The sequence below is a fragment of the Penaeus vannamei genome, chromosome 36 (genome assembly GCF_042767895.1).
Source record: "Penaeus vannamei isolate JL-2024 chromosome 36, ASM4276789v1, whole genome shotgun sequence".
NCBI lineage: Eukaryota > Metazoa > Arthropoda > Malacostraca > Decapoda > Penaeidae > Penaeus > Penaeus vannamei.
In genome coordinates this window covers 2,497,831-2,515,330 of record NC_091584.1, presented here as the reverse complement: position 1 = coordinate 2,515,330, position 17,500 = coordinate 2,497,831, and the positions used below count along the sequence as shown (strand labels likewise).

General features: G+C 44.4%; 2 protein-coding genes across 4 annotated transcripts in view; one reads left to right on the top strand and one right to left on the bottom strand.

The window, feature by feature from the left end:
• The window catches only part of LOC113814828 (hemicentin-1), a 234,971-nt gene that overhangs the window by 84,052 nt on the left and 133,419 nt on the right, over positions 1-17,500 (bottom strand). The window lies entirely within an intron of this gene.
• The window catches only part of LOC138859403 (glutamate receptor ionotropic, kainate glr-3-like), a gene marked incomplete in the record, with an annotated part of 56,129 nt that overhangs the window by 17,446 nt on the left and 21,183 nt on the right, over positions 1-17,500 (top strand). The window contains 6 exon segments of the mRNA XM_070114400.1: positions 229-399; positions 3,505-3,614; positions 5,210-5,320; positions 15,270-15,487; positions 16,438-16,549; positions 17,383-17,500. Of these exon segments, the coding sequence (XP_069970501.1) occupies positions 229-399; positions 3,505-3,614; positions 5,210-5,320; positions 15,270-15,487; positions 16,438-16,549; positions 17,383-17,500 (840 nt within the window).

Sequence of the window (17,500 nt, the reverse complement as noted above, 5' to 3'; positions counted from 1 at the left end):
TCTTCTCCTCCTTCTCCTCCTTCTCCTCCTCCTTCTTCTCCTTCTTCTCCTTCTCCTCCTTCTCCTCCTTCTCCTCCTTCTCCTCCTTCTTCTCCTTCTTCTCCTCCTTCTCCTCCTTCTTCTCCTCCTTCTCCTCCTTCTCCTCCTTCTCCTCCTTCTCCTCCTTCTCCTCCTTCTTCTCCTTCTTCTCCTTCTTCTCCTTCTCCGATTACTTTCTTCCGTGTCCAGATACACGGCCACCGACACGCTGTTCGGATCCCTGCAATCGGACGGCGTGACTTGGAACGGCATGGTGGGAATGCTGCAGACCGACGATGCGGACGCAGCCGTAGCGCCGCTGTCGATCACCAAGATAAGAGCAATTTCCATCGACTTCACCATTCCCATTCAGATAGTCAGGTAAGGAAGCGAGTTCTTGGTTTTTCTACGTCATTTAGGCTCGTTTCGAAAAGGTAGGAATGAGTCTGAATAGCGCTGTAGTGACCAGGACGCCATAATAACGAGTATCATCAAGGCTTGTTTAGATAAGGTATGAATGAGACTGAATAACGTTGCAGTGACCAGGACGCCATAATAACGAGTATCATCAAGGCTCGTTTCGAAAAGGTATGAATGAGACTGAATAGCACTGCAGTGACCAAGACGCCATAATAACGAGTATCATCAAGGCTTGTGTCGAAAAAGTATGAATGAGACTGAATAGCGCTGCAGTGACCAGGACGCCATAATAACGAGTATCATCAAGGCTTGTGTAAATAAGGTATGAATGAGATTGAAGAGCATGGCAGTGACCAGGACGCCATAATAACGAGTATCATCAAGGCTTGTGTAAATAAGGTATGAATGAGACAAGAGCACTGCAGTGACCAGGACGCCATAATAACGAGTATTATCAAGGCTCGTTTCGAAAAGGTATGAATGAGATTGAAGAGCATGGCAGTGACCAAGACGCCATAATAACGAGTATCACCAAGGTTTGTGTAAATAAAGTATGAATGAGATTGAAGAGCATGGCAGTGCCCAGGACGCCATAATAACGAGTATCCTCAAGGCTTGTGTCGAAAAGGTAGGAATGAGACTGAATAGCACTGTAGTGACCAGGACGCCATAATAACGAGTATTATCAAGGCTTGTGTAAATAAGGTATGAATGAGAATAAGAGCATGACAGTGCCCAGGACGCCATAACGATTATCATCACAGTGCAAGAGATGGAATGAAAACTGAAAACGGGTATTTTTTTTACGGTGCAGGAAACGGAAGTAATGTGGATGAATATTTTCAGGTGGAATGAGAGCGAGTACCGTCACAGCACAAGTTTTGAATGGGAATGAATACCTTTAAATGTAATGAGAATAAATATCTAGAATGACAAGAGATGTACCTGACCTGTTTCGATAATTATTACAAATATATCTCTTGTACTGTTAAGATATCCACGACCATTTATACTTTTTTCTATATTTTCCACAAAACGCCGTTTACACAAGCTATACAATATGTTTATGATTGATATTTGTTTATTTGCTAATTATATACATTATTTTGGTGTTATTTTGTACTTTACGAAGAAAAAATGCGACAGTCGTTTTCATCTTCACTAATTACAAATCCTTATCTTCCATTTTGCAAACACCCTAATATTATTTTTTATAAAAAATCGAAGGTACTCATATCTGCTAATCTAGGAAAATAATTAATAAAGATACAGTGTCAAAAACCCGTATATATGCAGTAAAAAAATCCTAAAACTCACACACTTCAAATACAATAACAGTAAACGAAATAAAAATAAAAGAATAATGAATACACATATGTATAAATTTACACTTTCCAAAAAAATCCTCTCACTCTAAATTTCCCAACCCATTCCTTCCCCAAATATCCTATTAAACCCAAATCGTTTTTTCTTTAAGTATCCTAACACAATCCCTCAACATACATCATAGTCATTTCTTCCCCAAATATCCTGCCTAACATCCCCAAATATCTTACCTATTTCCTAACCCATTCCTTCCCCAAATATCCTACCTAACCCAACTCTAGTCATTTCCATAAGTATCCTAACACAATCCTTCCCCAAAAATCCTACCCATTCCTTCCCCAAATACCCTACCTAACATTTCCTTCCCATACATATCCTCCTGAACACAGTCCTTCCCCAAATATCCTACCTAACAAACCTTCCCCAAATATCCTACCTAACAGTCCTTTCCATAATACCCTACCCATTCCTTCCCCAAATATCCTAGCCATTCCCTCCCCAAATATCCTACCTGACCCATTTCCAGTCCCTAAAAATCCAAACACATTCCTTCCCCAAATATCCTACCTAACATTTCCTTCCCATACATACCCTACCTAACAGTCCTTCCCCAAATACCCTACCCATTCTTTCCCCAAATACCCTACCCATTCCCTCTCCAAATATCCTATATAACAGTCCTTCCCATACATATCCTACCTAACATTTCCTTCCCATACATACCCTATCAATTCCTTCCCCAAATACCCTACCTAACATTTCCTTCCCCAAATACCCTACCCATTCCCTCCCCAAATACCCTGCCCATTCCTTCACCAAATACCCTACCCATTCACTCCCCAAATATCCTATATAACAGTCCTTCCCATACATATCCTACCCATTCCTTCCCCAAATACCCTACCTAACATTTCCTTCCCCAAATACCCTACCCATTCCCTCCCCAAATACCCTACCCAACATTTCTTTCCCATACATACCCTACCTAACAGTCACTCCCCAAATACCCTACCCAAGATTTCCTTCCCATACATTTCCTCCTGAACACAGTCCTTCCCCAAATACCCTAGCCATTCCTTCCCCAAATACCCTACCCAACATTCCTTCCCCAAACACCCTACCCATTCCTTCCCCAAATATCCTACCTAACAGTCCCTCCCCAAATACCCTACCCATTCCCTCCCCAAATACCCTACCTAACAGTCCTTCCCCAAATACCCTACCCATTCCCTCCCCAAATACCCTCCCCAACATTTCCTTCCCATACATATCCTCCTGAACCCATTCCTGCCCCAAATACCCTACCCATTCCCTCCCCAAACACCCTACCCAACACTTCCTTCCCATACATACCCTACCCATTCCTTCCCCAAATACCCTACCCAACATTTCCTTCCCCATACATATCCTCCTGAACGCAGTCCCCTAACCCGTTCCCTTCCCTTCCCCAAATATCCTACCTAAAAGTCCTTCCCCAAATACCCTACCTAACATTCCCTCCCCAAACACCCTACCCATTCCCTCCCCAAACACCCTGCCCAACATTACCTTCCCATACATATCCTACCTAACAGTCCTTCCCATACATACCCTACCTAACAAACCTTCCCCAAATACCCTACCCAACATTTCCTTCCCCAAATACCCTACCCATTCCCTCCCCAAACACCCTACCCAACATTTCCTTCCCATACACATCCCCCTGAACGCAGTCCCCTAACCCCTTCTCTTCCCTTCCAGCACCCGCTTGTACATACGACGTCCTGTGCTGGAAGGGTCCTGGACTCTCTATGGTCAGCCCTTTGACGGACTCCTGTGGGCCTGTATCCCGGTCTTTCTCGTCGTCTGTGGTTTGTGATTCTTTGTTGTTGTTTTGTTTCTGGTTTGTTTGGTTTTTTTGAGTTTTTTGTTAGGGTTGGTTGGTTTGGTTTTTTGGGTGTCTTGGTAGGGTTGGTTTGTTTTGTTTTTTTGAGTTTTTGTTGTGGTTTGTTTAGTTTTGAGTTCTTTTTTGTGGTTTGCCTGTTTGGTTTTTGAGTTTTTGTCTTGGTTAGTTTGTTTGGTTTATGAGTTATTGCTGTGTTTTTTTGTTGTTGTCTTTTAGTTTTTGAGTGTTTGCTGTGGTTTGTTTAGATTTGAGTTTTTGCTGTGGTTTGTTTATTTATTTTTTGAGTATAAGGGTTAGTTTGTATTTTTGTTTTGCTTTTCTTATTATACTAGTTATTATTGTGATTTCTTCCACTGTCTTTTTATTTTTGTCTATATGTTTCTCTGTTTCCCTCTGTCTGTCTGTCCCTTTCTCTGTCTACTGTTCCTTCTTCTCTTTCTCTTCCCCCTTTCTCCCTTCCATCTTGCTCTCCCACTCCCTCTATCTATTCACGTTCCATCCCTTCCTCTCTCCCGCCTGTTTTCTAGTTTTGCCATCTCTCTCCCTCTCCTTTTATCTATTTATCTTCCACCCTTTTCTCTCTCTTTTCTCCCTTCTCTCTATTCCATCTTTCTTTCCAATCAATGGCTTTATCTCTGGCTACTGAACTTTGCAACGGTAAAGTATATATATGTATCTGTCCATCTACATACCTTTCTTTATGGTTATCTATCTATCCGTGTCTATCTATCTTCCTACCCATCTACCTATCAGTTTATCTATATATCAGTTTATCTACCTATCACTTTATCTATCTATTTATCAGTTTATCTATTTATCAGTTTATCTATCTATCAGTTTATCTATCTATCTATCAGTTTATCTCTCTATTTACCTATCTATCCTTCTATCCATCCACCTACCTACCTACGTACCTATCTATCTTCCACCCTTCTCTTTCTTCACCCTTTTCCTTCTTCTATTTACACCACTTTTCTCTCCCACCCCTCCATGTCGGTGTCTCTCTATCCATCTATCTATCATTTATCTATCTTTCTATCTACTTACCTATTTTCTCCCACCCCTCCATGTTGGTCTGTCTTTCCATCCATCCATCTATCTATCTATCTACTTACCTATCTATCTACTTACCTATCTATCAATCTATCTATCTACCTATCTAAATATCTAAATATCTATCGAAATATCTACCTATCTAAATATCTAAATATCTATCTAAATATCTATCTAAATATCTATCTACCTACCTACCTACCTACCTACCTATCTATCTACCTACCTGTCTATTTACCTACCAACCTACCTACCTACCTACCTACCAACCTATCTATCTCTCTATCTCTCTATCTACTTACCTATCTACCTACCTACCTACCTACCTACCTACCTGTCTATTTACCTACCTACCTACCTACCTACCAACCTATCTATCTCTCTATCTCTCTATCTACTTACCTATCTACCTACCTACCTACCTACCTACCTTCCTACCTACCTACCTACTTATCTACCTACCTACCTGTCTATTTACCTATCTCCCCCCCTCTCCCCTCTCCCCAGGCGCTTCCCTCTGGCTCCTGAACTGGACGTCGGTGCAGAGAGACGTCCATGACCATGACATCCGCTTCGAAGATGCCTTCTGGATCATGTTCTGCAGCATCGTCCAGCAGTGTGAGTAACGGGGCCGCACGTCGTGTCGTGTCATGTCCTGTTTGGGCTGAGTGTTAAGGGGAGGTTCGTGGCATGTCGTGTTTTGACTGATTGTTGCCGGGAAGCTTCGTGTCATGTCATGTTTTGTTTTGTTTTCTTGTTGCCGGGGAGCTTCGTGTCATGTCATGTTTTGTTTTGTTTTCTTGTTGCCGGGGAGCTTCGTGGCATGGCATGTTTTGTTTTGTTTTCTTGTTGCCGGGGAGCTTCGTGTCATGTCGTGTTTTGTTTTGTTTTCTTGTTGCCGGGGAGCTTCGTGTCATGTCGTGTTTTGTTTTGTTTTCTTGTTGCCGGGGAGCTTCGTGGCATGGCATGTTTTGTTTTGTTTTCTTGTTGCCGGGGAGCTTCGTGGCATGGCATGTTTTGTTTTGTTTTCTTGTTGCCGGGGAGCTTCGTGGCATGGCATGTTTTGTTTTGTTTTCTTGTTGCCGGGGAGCTTCGTGGCATGGCATGTTTTGTTTTGTTTTCTTGTTGCCGGGGAGCTTCGTGGCATGGCATGTTTTGTTTTGTTTTCTTGTTGCCGGGGAGCTTCGTGGCATGGCATGTTTTGTTTTGTTTTCTTGTTGCCGGGGAGCTTCGTGGCATGGCATGTTTTGTTTTGTTTTCTTGTTGCCGGGGAGCTTCGTGGCATGGCATGTTTTGTTTTGTTTTCTTGTTGCCGGGGAGCTTCGTGGCATGGCATGTTTTGTTTTGTTTTCTTGTTGCCGGGGAGCTTCGTGGCATGGCATGTTTTGTTTTGTTTTCTTGTTGCCGGGGAGCTTCGTGGCATGGCATGTTTTGTTTTGTTTTCTTGTTGCCGGGGAGCTTCGTGGCATGGCATGTTTTGTTTTGTTTTCTTGTTGCCGGGGAGCTTCGTGGCATGGCATGTTTTGTTTTGTTTTCTTGTTGCCGGGGAGCTTCGTGGCATGGCATGTTTTGTTTTGTTTTCTTGTTGCCGGGGAGCTTCGTGGCATGGCATGTTTTGTTTTGTTTTCTTGTTGCCGGGGAGCTTCGTGGCATGGCATGTTTTGTTTTGTTTTCTTGTTGCCGGGGAGCTTCGTGGCATGGCATGTTTTGTTTTGTTTTCTTGTTGCCGGGGAGCTTCGTGGCATGGCATGTTTGGGCTGATTGTTAAGGGGAGGTTCGTGGCATGTCGTGTTTTGTTTTGTTTTCTTGTTGCCGGGGAGCTTCGTGGCATGGCATGTTTTGTTTTGTTTTCTTGTTGCCGGGGAGCTTCGTGTCATGTCATGTTTTGTTTTGTTTTCTTGTTGCCGGGGAGCTTCGTGGCATGGCATGTTTTGTTTTGTTTTCTTGTTGCCGGGGAGCTTCGTGGCATGGCATGTTTTGTTTTGTTTTCTTGTTGCCGGGGAGCTTCGTGGCATGGCATGTTTTGTTTTGTTTTCTTGTTGCCGGGGAGCTTCGTGGCATGGCATGTTTTGTTTTGTTTTCTTGTTGCCGGGGAGCTTCGTGGCATGGCATGTTTTGTTTTGTTTTCTTGTTGCCGGGGAGCTTCGTGGCATGGCATGTTTGGGCTGATTGTTAAGGGGAGGTTCGTGGCATGTCGTGTTTTGTTTTGTTTTCTTGTTGCCGGGGAGCTTCGTGGCATGGCATGTTTTGTTTTGTTTTCTTGTTGCCGGGGAGCTTCGTGGCATGGCATGTTTTGTTTTGTTTTCTTGTTGCCGGGAAGCTTCGTGTCATGTCGTGTTTTGTTTTGTTTTCTTGTTGCCGGGGAGCTTCGTGGCATGGCATGTTTTGTTTTGTTTTCTTGTTGCCGGGGAGCTTCGTGGCATGGCATGTTTTGTTTTGTTTTCTTGTTGCCGGGGAGCTTCGTGGCATGGCATGTTTTGTTTTGTTTTCTTGTTGCCGGGGAGCTTCGTGGCATGGCATGTTTTGTTTTGTTTTCTTGTTGCCGGGGAGCTTCGTGGCATGTCATGTTTTGTTTTGTTTTCTTGTTGCCGGGGAGCTTCGTGGCATGTCATGTTTTGTTTTGTTTTCTTGTTGCCGGGGAGCTTCGTGGCATGGCATGTTTTGTTTTGTTTTCTTGTTGCCGGGGAGCTTCGTGTCATGTCATGTTTTGTTTTGTTTTCTTGTTGCCGGGGAGCTTCGTGGCATGGCATGTTTTGTTTTGTTTTCTTGTTGCCGGGGAGCTTCGTGGCATGGCATGTTTTGTTTTGTTTTCTTGTTGCCGGGGAGCTTCGTGTCATGTCATGTTTTGTTTTGTTTTCTTGTTGCCGGGGAGCTTCGTGGCATGGCATGTTTTGTTTTGTTTTCTTGTTGCCGGGGAGCTTCGTGTCATGTCGTGTTTTGTTTTGTTTTCTTGTTGCCGGGGAGCTTCGTGGCATGTCATGTTTTGTTTTGTTTTCTTGTTGCCGGGGAGCTTCGTGGCATGGCATGTTTTGTTTTGTTTTCTTGTTGCCGGGGAGCTTCGTGGCATGGCATGTTTTGTTTTGTTTTCTTGTTGCCGGGGAGCTTCGTGGCATGGCATGTTTTGTTTTGTTTTCTTGTTGCCGGGGAGCTTCGTGGCATGGCATGTTTTGTTTTGTTTTCTTGTTGCCGGGGAGCTTCGTGGCATGGCATGTTTTGTTTTGTTTTCTTGTTGCCGGGGAGCTTCGTGGCATGGCATGTTTTGTTTTGTTTTCTTGTTGCCGGGGAGCTTCGTGTCATGTCGTGTTTTGTTTTGTTTTCTTGTTGCCGGGGAGCTTCGTGGCATGTCATGTTTTGTTTTGTTTTCTTGTTGCCGGGGAGCTTCGTGGCATGGCATGTTTTGTTTTGTTTTCTTGTTGCCGGGGAGCTTCGTGGCATGGCATGTTTTGTTTTGTTTTCTTGTTGCCGGGGAGCTTCGTGTCATGTCATGTTTTGTTTTGTTTTCTTGTTGCCGGGGAGCTTCGTGGCATGGCATGTTTTGTTTTGTTTTCTTGTTGCCGGGGAGCTTCGTGGCATGGCATGTTTTGTTTTGTTTTCTTGTTGCCGGGGAGCTTCGTGGCATGGCATGTTTTGTTTTGTTTTCTTGTTGCCGGGGAGCTTCGTGGCATGGCATGTTTTGTTTTGTTTTCTTGTTGCCGGGGAGCTTCGTGGCATGGCATGTTTTGTTTTGTTTTCTTGTTGCCGGGGAGCTTCGTGTCATGTCGTGTTTTGTTTTGTTTTCTTGTTGCCGGGGAGCTTCGTGGCATGTCATGTTTTGTTTTGTTTTCTTGTTGCCGGGGAGCTTCGTGTCATGTCATGTTTTGTTTTGTTTTCTTGTTGCCGGGGAGCTTCGTGGCATGTCATGTTTTGTTTTGTTTTCTTGTTGCCGGGGAGCTTCGTGGCATGGCATGTTTTGTTTTGTTTTCTTGTTGCCGGGGAGCTTCGTGGCATGGCATGTTTTGTTTTGTTTTCTTGTTGCCGGGGAGCTTCGTGGCATGGCATGTTTTGTTTTGTTTTCTTGTTGCCGGGGAGCTTCGTGGCATGGCATGTTTTGTTTTGTTTTCTTGTTGCCGGGGAGCTTCGTGGCATGGCATGTTTTGTTTTGTTTTCTTGTTGCCGGGGAGCTTCGTGGCATGGCATGTTTTGTTTTGTTTTCTTGTTGCCGGGGAGCTTCGTGGCATGGCATGTTTTGTTTTGTTTTCTTGTTGCCGGGGAGCTTCGTGTCATGTCATGTTTTGTTTTGTTTTCTTGTTGCCGGGGAGCTTCGTGGCATGGCATGTTTTGTTTTGTTTTCTTGTTGCCGGGGAGCTTCGTGGCATGGCATGTTTTGTTTTGTTTTCTTGTTGCCGGGGAGCTTCGTGGCATGGCATGTTTTGTTTTGTTTTCTTGTTGCCGGGGAGCTTCGTGGCATGGCATGTTTTGTTTTGTTTTCTTGTTGCCGGGGAGCTTCGTGTCATGTCATGTTTTGTTTTGTTTTCTTGTTGCCGGGGAGCTTCGTGGCATGTCATGTTTTGTTTTGTTTTCTTGTTGCCGGGGAGCTTCGTGGCATGGCATGTTTTGTTTTGTTTTCTTGTTGCCGGGGAGCTTCGTGGCATGGCATGTTTTGTTTTGTTTTCTTGTTGCCGGGGAGCTTCGTGGCATGGCATGTTTTGTTTTGTTTTCTTGTTGCCGGGGAGCTTCGTGGCATGGCATGTTTTGTTTTGTTTTCTTGTTGCCGGGAAGCTTCGTGGCATGGCATGTTTTGTTTTGTTTTCTTGTTGCCGGGGAGCTTCGTGGCATGGCATGTTTTGTTTTGTTTTCTTGTTGCCGGGGAGCTTCGTGGCATGGCATGTTTTGTTTTGTTTTCTTGTTGCCGGGGAGCTTCGTGGCATGGCATGTTTTGTTTTGTTTTCTTGTTGCCGGGGAGCTTCGTGGCATGGCATGTTTTGTTTTGTTTTCTTGTTGCCGGGAAGCTTCGTGGCATGGCATGTTTTGTTTTGTTTTCTTGTTGCCGGGGAGCTTCGTGGCATGTCATGTTTTGTTTTGTTTTCTTGTTGCCGGGGAGCTTCGTGGCATGGCATGTTTTGTTTTGTTTTCTTGTTGCCGGGGAGCTTCGTGGCATGTCATGTTTTGTTTTGTTTTCTTGTTGCCGGGGAGCTTCGTGGCATGTCATGTTTTGTTTTGTTTTCTTGTTGCCGGGGAGCTTCGTGGCATGGCATGTTTTGTTTTGTTTTCTTGTTGCCGGGGAGCTTCGTGGCATGGCATGTTTTGTTTTGTTTTCTTGTTGCCGGGGAGCTTCGTGGCATGGCATGTTTTGTTTTGTTTTCTTGTTGCCGGGGAGCTTCGTGGCATGGCATGTTTTGTTTTGTTTTCTTGTTGCCGGGGAGCTTCGTGGCATGGCATGTTTTGTTTTGTTTTCTTGTTGCCGGGGAGCTTCGTGGCATGGCATGTTTTGTTTTGTTTTCTTGTTGCCGGGGAGCTTCGTGGCATGGCATGTTTTGTTTTGTTTTCTTGTTGCCGGGGAGCTTCGTGGCATGGCATGTTTTGTTTTGTTTTCTTGTTGCCGGGAAGCTTCGTGGCATGGCATGTTTTGTTTTGTTTTCTTGTTGCCGGGAAGCTTCGTGGCATGGCATGTTTTGTTTTGTTTTCTTGTTGCCGGGGAGCTTCGTGGCATGTCATGTTTTGTTTTGTTTTCTTGTTGCCGGGGAGCTTCGTGGCATGGCATGTTTTGTTTTGTTTTCTTGTTGCCGGGGAGCTTCGTGGCATGTCATGTTTTGTTTTGTTTTCTTGTTGCCGGGAAGCTTCGTGTCATGTCGTGTTTTGTTTTGTTTTCTTGTTGCCGGGGAGCTTCGTGGCATGTCATGTTTTGTTTTGTTTTCTTGTTGCCGGGAAGCTTCGTGTCATGTCGTGTTTTGTTTTGTTTTCTTGTTGCCGGGGAGCTTCGTGGCATGGCATGTTTTGTTTTGTTTTCTTGTTGCCGGGAAGCTTCGTGTCATGTCGTGTTTTGTTTTGTTTTCTTGTTGCCGGGGAGCTTCGTGGCATGGCATGTTTTGTTTTGTTTTCTTGTTGCCGGGGAGCTTCGTGGCATGGCATGTTTTGTTTTGTTTTCTTGTTGCCGGGAAGCTTCGTGGCATGGCATGTTTTGTTTTGTTTTCTTGTTGCCGGGAAGCTTCGTGTCATGTCATGTTTTGTTTTGTTTTCTTGTTGCCGGGGAGCTTCGTGGCATGTCATGTTTTGTTTTGTTTTCTTGTTGCCGGGAAGCTTCGTGTCATGTCGTGTTTTGTTTTGTTTTCTTGTTGCCGGGGAGCTTCGTGGCATGGCATGTTTTGTTTTGTTTTCTTGTTGCCGGGGAGCTTCGTGGCATGGCATGTTTTGTTTTGTTTTCTTGTTGCCGGGGAGCTTCGTGGCATGTCATGTTTTGTTTTGTTTTCTTGTTGCCGGGGAGCTTCGTGTCATGTCGTGTTTTGTTTTGTTTTCTTGTTGCCGGGGAGCTTCGTGGCATGGCATGTTTTGTTTTGTTTTCTTGTTGCCGGGGAGCTTCGTGTCATGTCATGTTTTGTTTTGTTTTCTTGTTGCCGGGGAGCTTCGTGGCATGGCATGTTTTGTTTTGTTTTCTTGTTGCCGGGGAGCTTCGTGTCATGTCATGTTTTGTTTTGTTTTCTTGTTGCCGGGGAGCTTCGTGGCATGTCATGTTTTGTTTTGTTTTCTTGTTGCCGGGGAGCTTCGTGTCATGTCATGTTTTGTTTTGTTTTCTTGTTGCCGGGGAGCTTCGTGGCATGGCATGTTTTGTTTTGTTTTCTTGTTGCCGGGGAGCTTCGTGGCATGGCATGTTTTGTTTTGTTTTCTTGTTGCCGGGGAGCTTCGTGGCATGTCATGTTTTGTTTTGTTTTCTTGTTGCCGGGGAGCTTCGTGGCATGGCATGTTTTGTTTTGTTTTCTTGTTGCCGGGAAGCTTCGTGTCATGTCATGTTTTGTTTTGTTTTCTTGTTGCCGGGGAGCTTCGTGGCATGTCATGTTTTGTTTTGTTTTCTTGTTGCCGGGGAGCTTCGTGTCATGTCATGTTTTGTTTTGTTTTCTTGTTGCCGGGGAGCTTCGTGGCATGGCATGTTTTGTTTTGTTTTCTTGTTGCCGGGGAGCTTCGTGTCATGTCATGTTTTGTTTTGTTTTCTTGTTGCCGGGGAGCTTCGTGGCATGGCATGTTTTGTTTTGTTTTCTTGTTGCCGGGGAGCTTCGTGGCATGGCATGTTTTGTTTTGTTTTCTTGTTGCCGGGGAGCTTCGTGGCATGGCATGTTTTGTTTTGTTTTCTTGTTGCCGGGGAGCTTCGTGGCATGGCATGTTTTGTTTTGTTTTCTTGTTGCCGGGGAGCTTCGTGGCATGTCATGTTTTGTTTTGTTTTCTTGTTGCCGGGGAGCTTCGTGGCATGGCATGTTTTGTTTTGTTTTCTTGTTGCCGGGGAGCTTCGTGGCATGGCATGTTTTGTTTTGTTTTCTTGTTGCCGGGGAGCTTCGTGGCATGTCATGTTTTGTTTTGTTTTCTTGTTGCCGGGGAGCTTCGTGGCATGGCATGTTTTGTTTTGTTTTCTTGTTGCCGGGGAGCTTCGTGGCATGGCATGTTTTGTTTTGTTTTCTTGTTGCCGGGAAGCTTCGTGGCATGGCATGTTTGGGCTGATTGTTAAGGGGAGGTTCGTGGCATGTCGTGTTTTGGCTGATTGTTGCCGGGAAGCTTCGTGGCATGGCATGTTTTGTTTTGTTTTCTTGTTGCCGGGGAGCTTCGTGTCATGTCATGTTTTGTTTTGTTTTCTTGTTGCCGGGGAGCTTCGTGGCATGGCATGTTTTGTTTTGTTTTCTTGTTGCCGGGGAGCTTCGTGGCATGGCATGTTTTGTTTTGTTTTCTTGTTGCCGGGGAGCTTCGTGGCATGGCATGTTTTGTTTTGTTTTCTTGTTGCCGGGGAGCTTCGTGTCATGTCATGTTTTGTTTTGTTTTCTTGTTGCCGGGGAGCTTCGTGGCATGTCATGTTTTGTTTTGTTTTCTTGTTGCCGGGGAGCTTCGTGGCATGGCATGTTTTGTTTTGTTTTCTTGTTGCCGGGGAGCTTCGTGGCATGGCATGTTTTGTTTTGTTTTCTTGTTGCCGGGGAGCTTCGTGGCATGGCATGTTTTGTTTTGTTTTCTTGTTGCCGGGGAGCTTCGTGGCATGGCATGTTTTGTTTTGTTTTCTTGTTGCCGGGGAGCTTCGTGGCATGGCATGTTTTGTTTTGTTTTCTTGTTGCCGGGGAGCTTCGTGGCATGGCATGTTTTGTTTTGTTTTCTTGTTGCCGGGGAGCTTCGTGGCATGGCATGTTTTGTTTTGTTTTCTTGTTGCCGGGAAGCTTCGTGGCATGGCATGTTTTGTTTTGTTTTCTTGTTGCCGGGGAGCTTCGTGGCATGGCATGTTTTGTTTTGTTTTCTTGTTGCCGGGGAGCTTCGTGGCATGTCATGTTTTGTTTTGTTTTCTTGTTGCCGGGGAGCTTCGTGGCATGGCATGTTTTGTTTTGTTTTCTTGTTGCCGGGGAGCTTCGTGGCATGGCATGTTTTGTTTTGTTTTCTTGTTGCCGGGGAGCTTCGTGGCATGTCATGTTTTGTTTTGTTTTCTTGTTGCCGGGGAGCTTCGTGGCATGGCATGTTTTGTTTTGTTTTCTTGTTGCCGGGGAGCTTCGTGGCATGGCATGTTTTGTTTTGTTTTCTTGTTGCCGGGGAGCTTCGTGGCATGGCATGTTTTGTTTTGTTTTCTTGTTGCCGGGGAGCTTCGTGTCATGTCGTGTTTTGTTTTGTTTTCTTGTTGCCGGGGAGCTTCGTGGCATGGCATGTTTTGTTTTGTTTTCTTGTTGCCGGGGAGCTTCGTGGCATGGCATGTTTTGTTTTGTTTTCTTGTTGCCGGGGAGCTTCGTGTCATGTCATGTTTTGTTTTGTTTTCTTGTTGCCGGGGAGCTTCGTGTCATGTCATGTTTTGTTTTGTTTTCTTGTTGCCGGGGAGCTTCGTGGCATGTCATGTTTTGTTTTGTTTTCTTGTTGCCGGGGAGCTTCGTGGCATGTCATGTTTTGTTTTGTTTTCTTGTTGCCGGGGAGCTTCGTGGCATGGCATGTTTTGTTTTGTTTTCTTGTTGCCGGGGAGCTTCGTGGCATGGCATGTTTTGTTTTGTTTTCTTGTTGCCGGGAAGCTTCGTGGCATGGCATGTTTTGTTTTGTTTTCTTGTTGCCGGGAAGCTTCGTGGCATGGCATGTTTTGTTTTGTTTTCTTGTTGCCGGGGAGCTTCGTGGCATGGCATGTTTTGTTTTGTTTTCTTGTTGCCGGGAAGCTTCGTGGCATGGCATGTTTTGTTTTGTTTTCTTGTTGCCGGGAAGCTTCGTGGCATGGCATGTTTGGGCTGAGTGTTACGGGGAGGTTCGTGGCATGTCATGTTTTGACTAATTGTTGCCGGGAAGCTTCGTGGCATGTCGTGTTTTTTGTTTTGTTTTTTCTTGTTGCGGGTCCTTTCATGTCATGTCATATTTTGTTTTGTTTTCTTGTTGCCGGGGAGCTTCGTGTCATGTCATGTTTTTTGTTTTCTTGTTGCGGGTCCTTTCATGTCGTGTCATGTCATGTTTTGGCTGATCGTTACGGGGAGGTTCGTGTCATGTCGTGTTTTGTTTTGTTTTCTTGTTGCGGGTCCCTTCATGTCATGTCATATTTTGTTTTGTTTTCTTGTTGAGGGTCCCTTCATGTCATGTCATGTTTTGGCTAATTGTTACCGGGAAGCTTCGTGGCATGTCATGTTTTGGCTGATCGTTGCCGGGAAGCTTCGTGTCATGTCATGTTTTGGCTAATTGTTGCCGGGAAGCTTCGTGTCATGTCATGTTTTGGCTAATTGTTACCGGGAAGCTTCGTGTCATGTCATGTTTTGGCTGATTGTTGTCGGGAAGCTTCGTGTCATGTCATGTTTTGGCTTAATTTTACGGGTCGCTTCATGTCATTTGTGGTAATGGGTGGTGGTCTATTTACCAGCGATTGTTTGTTAAAAGTATATAGATTATTGTAACTTGTAATGTTAGATTTCTCCTAATTTGGACAGTTATTCTTTATCACTTATTATTACAGGTAACGTCATTCCCAATCATTAACTTAATAACAATAATAATAATAATAATAATTATAATTATAACAGTGATGATGATAATAATGATAATAATAATAATAATATAAATAATAATAATAATATTAATAATAATAATTATAATAATAATAACAACAACAGTAACAATAACAACAATAATAGTAACAATAATAATAATAACGATGATAATATTAATGATAACAAAATAAAATGAAAAATAATGATAATAATAAGAGAAAGAAGAATTATTACAATAATATTAAAAATACCAACAACAAAACAACACCATTACTAATAATAATAATAATAATGATACCAATAAGAAAGATCTTACCCAATGACCATAACAACAACAATGGCACCACCACCACCACCACCCTGACCCCCGCCTCTCCCCCCTCTCCCCCCTCCCCCCCCTCCCACAGCCGCGATGGTGGAGCCCCGCCCGATGTCCGGCCGGATCGTCTTCTTCGCGGGATACTGGACGGGCCTCATCCTCTTCACGTGCTACTCGGCCATCCTCGTGTCCATCCTGACGACGCGCCAACCCCAGCTGCCCTTCAGGGACTTCGAGGGCCTCCTCAACAACCCCGACTGGAATCTGGGCGTCAGGACCAACACGGCCCTGGCGGATGCGCTCGCGGTGAGGGGGGCCGGGGGGGGCGATGGGTGGGTGAAAGGGGGTAAGGGGGGGTTGGGGTTGGTAAGGGGGGTTGGGGTTGGTAAGGGAGTAGGTTGGTAGGTGGGGGGTTGAGGGTTGGTAAGGGGGTAGGTGGGGGGGCCGGGGGTTGGGGTTGGGGGTTAGGTGTGGGTTGGTAAGGGAGTAGGTGGGGGTTGGGGTTGGGGGTAAGGGGGGGTTCAGGTAAGGGGGTAGGTGGGGGGTTGAGGGTTGGTAAGGGAGTAGGTGGGGGGGTTGAGGGTTGGGAAGGGAGTAGGTGGGGGTTGGTAAGGGAGTAGGTGGGGGTTGGGGTTGGGGGTAAGGGGGGTTGGGATAGGGGGTAAGGGGGGTTGGTAAGGGAAAAGGTTGAGGGTTGGGGTTGGTAAGGGGGTAGGTGGGGGGTTGGGGTTGGTAAGGGGGTAAGGGAATAGGTGGGGGGTTGGAGTTGGGGATTGGGGGTAAGGGGGTAGGTGAGGTGGAGTTAGGAGGGTTGGGAAGGGAGTAGGTGGGGGGGAGGAGGAGGGGGGTAAGGCAGGTTGGGGGGTAAAAGGAGTTAATATGAGTAGGTGGGGGTTGATGGGTAGGAGAGGATGAGTGAGTAGGAGGATAGGTGGGTAGGTAAGAGTAGGTGGGTAGATGGGTGGGTAGGTAAGAGTGGGTGGGTGGGTGGGTGGGTAGGTAAGAGTGGGTGGGTGGGTGGGGGGCGAGTAGGTAAGAGTGGATGGGTGGGTGGAGGTGGATAGAAGGGTGGGGTGGGTAGGTAAGATTGGGTGGGTGGGTGGGGATGGATAGATGGGCGATGAATGAATGAATAAACACAATCATAGTCTAAAAGATAAATGAATAAGACATCACACCCACAAACCACCACCATCTTCACATAACTCTCACCCCCCTTCTCATTACCCCCCCTCCCCTCCCCCCTCTTTCCCCAGCTGGCGCCCCCCGGTTCGCCCATGAGACTTGCCTGGGACACGTTCGTGGGAAAGGACCCCGTCAACAACCTTCCCAACAACAACGACGATGCCCTCAATAGCGTTTTAAAGGGTAAGTCTTTCCTAGTTTTGTTTCATGTTTTATTTCTTATTTATTTTATTTATTTATCTATTTATCTATTTTATTTCTTTATTCTTAATTATTTCTTTATTTTTATTTATTTTTTATTTATTTATTTATTTATTTTGTTTCTTTATTTATTTATCTATTTTATTTCTTTATTTATTTAGCTATTTTATTTCTTTATTTATTTAGCTATTTTATTTCTTTATTTATCTATCTATTTTATTTCTTTATTTATTTAGCTATTTTATTTCTTTATTTATTTATCTATTTTATTTCTTTATTTATTTATCTATTCTATTTCTTTATTTTTATTTATTTTTTTATTTTTTATTTATTTTAAGGGTTGGGGTCGCTGGGTAGGGTTTAGGCATAAATCTCACTGCTTTTTCTTTCTCTATTTAAGAGAAGATGGGTAAGGTCCTCAGTCAAGATACACTTAATAAAGCACGGGGTAGTTTTATCACAATAATTCCTCTTAAAAAAATAATAAATGAAATAAAAATACAAACGCATGAAAAGTCTAGATAAAATATTGACGCAGTGAAAAATATTGATAAATTAATAAATCTACCATTGAAATTTTATACCGATTTCAAAAATTAATAGAATAATTAGTATAACGATGATAATTTAAAAATTGAAAATAAGAGAATATAACGATAGTAATAAAAAGCATAATTAAAATAATGACAACTAATAATAATATCAGTAACAACACTAATAATAACAAAATAACGATAACGAAAACAAAAACACTACCGAACGCCCAACCAAATTCACCAACTCGCCTTAAGACCAATTTCCTCCACATCCTCAAGGGAAATACGCCTTTTTCGCCAACAAAGAATACATCATCTACCGCCTGCAGCGCGTCTTGCCCTTGAAGCAAGCCATGGACATCGTCGACACGAAAACGGACTTCCTCAAGCGTGGCAT